General features: G+C 53.0%; 1 protein-coding gene across 1 annotated transcript; it reads right to left on the bottom strand.

The window, feature by feature from the left end:
* Positions 1-1077: 1077 nt before the first annotated feature.
* TMEM270 (transmembrane protein 270) lies at positions 1078-3642 on the bottom strand. The gene is made up of 3 exons (XM_066276829.1): positions 3562-3642; positions 1537-1962; positions 1078-1392 (listed from the first exon to the last, which is right to left on the bottom strand). Exons 1-3 carry the CDS (start codon positions 3640-3642, stop codon positions 1078-1080), a joined length of 822 nt encoding a protein of 273 aa, XP_066132926.1.
* Between the last annotated feature and the right edge of the window lie 356 nt (positions 3643-3998).

Genomic DNA, 3998 nt, shown 5'->3' with positions numbered 1-3998 from the left:
TAGGTGGATAAACAAACTAAGGGTAGATGGATGAATGGAGAAGTAAGTGGACATGTGGATGGATGGATGGATGGATGGATGGATGGATGGATGGATGGATGGATGGGAAAGTGAGTGGCTAAGTATGTAAATGACTGGATGGGCTAACTACAGACTAGTTCAGGAATAACTATAATACTTCTCAAGAGAATTTTCTAAATCTCTGAAATGTGAGGCCCTGGCACCCCCCAAAGGCCATAGTCTCTAACTACCCATCTCCTCTAAAGCACTGGACACCAACGATCCTGACAGCCAGGAATAAGGGACTAGAGAAAGTTAGGGGTTCTGGGAAACAAAAAATCTAGGGTCCAGTGTTAGCTTTTCCCCTGATTTACTCTGAGACCTTGGGATTGTTCAACCATCTGAGGCTCAATTTTCTTATCTGGAAAATTGAGCTAATCAAATCTGATGCTGGCCCTGCCCGGTTGGCTCAGCGGTAGAGCGTCGGCCTGGCGTGCAGGGGACCCAGGTTCGATTCCCGGCCAGGGCACATAGGAGAAGAGCCCATTTGCTTCTCCATCCCCCCCTCCTTCTTCTCTGTCTCTCTCTTCCCCTCCCGCAGCCAAGGCTCCACTGGAGCAAAGATGGCCCGGGCGCTGGGGATGGCTCCTTGGCCTCTGCCCCAGGCCTCTGCCCCAGAGGGGCAGAGCATCGCCCCCTGGTGGGCGTGCCAGGTGGATCCCGGTCGGGCGCATGCGGGAGTCTGTCTGTCTCTCCCCGTTTCCAGCTTCAGAAAAATAAAAAATAAAAAAAAATAAAATAATAAAAATCTGATGCTCATGTTGCTATGAGATTTAAACAAAATTCTGTGTGTAAAGTGTCTGAGGTGGTTATCTGGCAAGTATTATATGCTCAAAGATTGTGATTTCCTTCCAGAGGCAGCCCTAGAGCACAAATGCACGCACATACATATACTCACATACATGCATACACACATGCATTCACATGGGCATGCACATCCCTCCAGCACATAGAAAAGAAGAATAAAGAGTGAGTCTCTAGGCCAGGCCAGACCAGGAGAGGCAGATGGGGATATATTTATTCTCCGGGGGTTCCACACTCTGGCAGGACAGGCCCAGCCTTGGGAGTCAGGGATTCATGGATTGATGACTGAGACAAAGGCCCTGAGGCCTCCTGAGGCTCAGCCTCCTGGGCCTGGGCCTGGGCCTGGGCCTGGGCCAGCTGGGCCGTGTGCTCAAAGGCAGCCTGCAGCAGGTGGAAGGCAAGGCAGGTGGTCCAAGTGACAAGATAGACCAGGTGCCAGGAGGCGAGCGCTGTGGTGCTCTCCACCCACCAGTACAGACGCTTCAGCAGAGCCAGCAGCCCCAGCACCACGTGGTTCTCCAGCAGAGCCTGGAGGGGGCAAGAGGATGGGCAGGCGGCCACCACCAACTCCCATGGCTGCATTGTCCAGCTGCTTGCTCTCGGCCCAGCTCTGGCCATGCCCAGTGCCCCAGGCCTGCCCTCAGCAGCCTAGCCTGTACCCTGCCCACCCACCTCAATGTGCAGCCAGTCCAGGCTGCAGCGGTGGGCCTTCCAGCACAGCCTCCAGGTCAGCAGCAGCAGCAACAAGGCCACCAGCATCAAGTTGTGCAAACATGACAGAAGAAGGTCCATCCAGGTGGCCACAGACTGGCCCAGATGCTCCCAGGCACCTAGCCATTTCGGGTCCAGGCCCAGGTCCCAGATACAGCCCAGCATGACCTCCCACACTAGCCTGGGTGCCCTCAGCACCAACCACATAGGGACCTCTATCAGTGATAGCCCAGCTTGTAGAACCCAGCCCACTGGGCAGGCTACAAGCCTGGGCAGGGGGTGTGCCTGCTGGTCACGGGACCCCTGGGCCTCCTGGACCAGCCCTGTCAGCCAGTTTTTGAAGAGCATGATCCTGTGGAGCAGGAAATGATAGAGGTGAACCATGTTCTGAACCAGATGAGGGAGGAGAGAGAGACAATCATCACCTACAGCCACTCACACGGGGCAAGAATCCCACCCTCCTGAGTTCTATTTCAGGGGTTGGGGCTGCAAGGTCACCTTGGGCAAGCCCCTCCTCTTCTCATGGCCTCAGTTTTCCCACACATAATAATGATTCTTATCTCTTCACTTCTAAGGACTCTATTCTCAGGAGGGACCTTCAAAAAGGTGTCTCATTATATTTGATTTTCTTTTGTGTGGATTTGAATAATTATATATCATACTCCAGACTGAAGGAGTTTGACTGATGATGATGATGAACCTGATGATAATGACAATGATATGAGGAGTGACCATCCCCTTCAGCCCTCTAATCCTGCAGAATTTGAACCTAGGTCAGTTTCCTCTCCCAAACATCTGGGCTTTCTCTCACATAATTTGCTTCTTGGGGTCATAAGGACAGCTGGGAGCAAAAGGCAGTGTCATTAGCAGAAGAGAGATATAAGGCATGGGAGACAGTGACAGAATTAATGACTGACCTACTGAGAGGGATGAAAGACAAGGAGGGACTCAAGAAGATGTCCCGATTTCTGTCCTGGGTGACAGAGTGGATATGGTGTCTCCCATCCATTGGGTGGAAGAGTGGAGTTGGACAGGGAAAGAGTCTGTAAACGAGACAGTTTCACTCGAGTCCGGGAGCTGAATGATCCCTTCTCAGAGCCCGGAAGCCCCCAGCCCCTGATAACACCAGCCCACCAATTGGAGCCCCGTGAATCCCTGTCCACAGACTATCTGGAGCCCTAAGGGAGAGTGTGAGAGGCAGCCATCTGGGGTTGGCTGCATGTCCCACCATAGCAGGGATCAGCAGAGCTGAGGGGTGGAAGCTATGCTGGGGAAGGAAGGGAACCCAGAGGTCTAGCTAGGGGAGGAATTAGGATGAAGATAGGAAATGGTAGCTGCACCCCACCCCACACCAGCTGATAATGTTGAGACCAAGGAGAAAAGCAACCTATTATATCCCACATGATCCTATAAAATCAGTCATTGGAGAAAAAACAGAGGCTCAGAGAGGTAGATTAATTTGCCCAAAGTCACACAGCTAAAGAATGGAGCAGCCGAAATTCAAATCCAATTGTCTGTCTCTACTGCACCATGTAATTTCTCCTTTCTATGCCACAGCAGGGGACCCTCTTCTGATAACTCAGCCCACTGAGAAGCTGTGATTTAGAGATGTGACCCAGTTGTCAGCATTTGCATCCTTTAAAACATGGATGGGGCCCTGGCTGGTGGTTCAGTGGATAAAGCATCAGCCCAGTGTATGGACGTCCTGGGTTTGATTCCTAGTCAGGGCAAACAGAAGCAACCATCTGCTCCTCCTCCCCTTCCCCTTCTCTCCCTCTTCCCCTCATGCAGCCAGTGGCTCAATTGGTTCAAGTGTCAAAGAAAATGCCAGCACTGTGGCTTGGGGTGGGCCTGCAGGCAGCTGTCAGATTACCCCAGGAGGCAGGCAGGCACTTAGTTCCTCTGCTCAGGACAGATCACCAGGTCCAGCAGCTATGAGGTAGCTGTGAAGGGCCAGGTGTATCGCCCTAGCCCCTCAGCCCCCGCCTCACTCACCAGCATGAAGAGCTTCACCACCACCAGCAGAATCCCCAAGAGGCTGGTGCTGAAGGGAGGGGCAGCCTCCATGTCTGGCCTCCTACCCCACCTCCAACTGAGAGAGGCAAGGTGACCTCACAGATACCCTAGGGTGGGGTCTGAGTTACCATGGCAACCCAGTTGCCACTAGAGACTTCCCTTTACCTGCCTCCCTCCCACTTCACTGCATGAAAACTGGGATATTTGTCTTTCATGTCCTGTCCCTAGGGACATCAACTGCAGAATCCGGCCTGCCCAGCAGTGTTGCCAGAGAAGGTCCGCAAGGCCTACACAGTCAGGACAGAACTTGAGCAGTCAGTGCGAACAAAACAGGCTGTACCTCCCCGCATTCCTCCAGGGCCTGGGAAATAGAAATCCCCCTAGGGCCGCAGGTGACAAAATGTTTG

Source organism: Saccopteryx bilineata, chromosome 4, assembly GCF_036850765.1.
Source record: "Saccopteryx bilineata isolate mSacBil1 chromosome 4, mSacBil1_pri_phased_curated, whole genome shotgun sequence".
Taxonomy (NCBI): domain Eukaryota; kingdom Metazoa; phylum Chordata; class Mammalia; order Chiroptera; family Emballonuridae; genus Saccopteryx; species Saccopteryx bilineata.
This window is presented reverse-complemented; position numbering and strand designations above follow the sequence as displayed.

Excerpts from the sequence above, each read along its gene's own strand:
- TMEM270 (XM_066276829.1), bottom strand. The coding sequence starts at position 3,642 with ATGGAGGCTGCCCCTCCCTTCAGCACCAGCCTCTTGGGGATTCTGCTG. Across the intron at positions 1,963-3,561 it reads TCTTCATGCTGGTGAGTGAG|AACATGGTTCACCTCTATCA; the intron begins GCGGGGGCTGAG and ends CATCTGGTTCAG. Across the intron at positions 1,393-1,536 it reads TGGACTGGCTGCACATTGAG|GCTCTGCTGGAGAACCACGT; the intron begins GTGGGTGGGCAG and ends TGCCCCCTCCAG.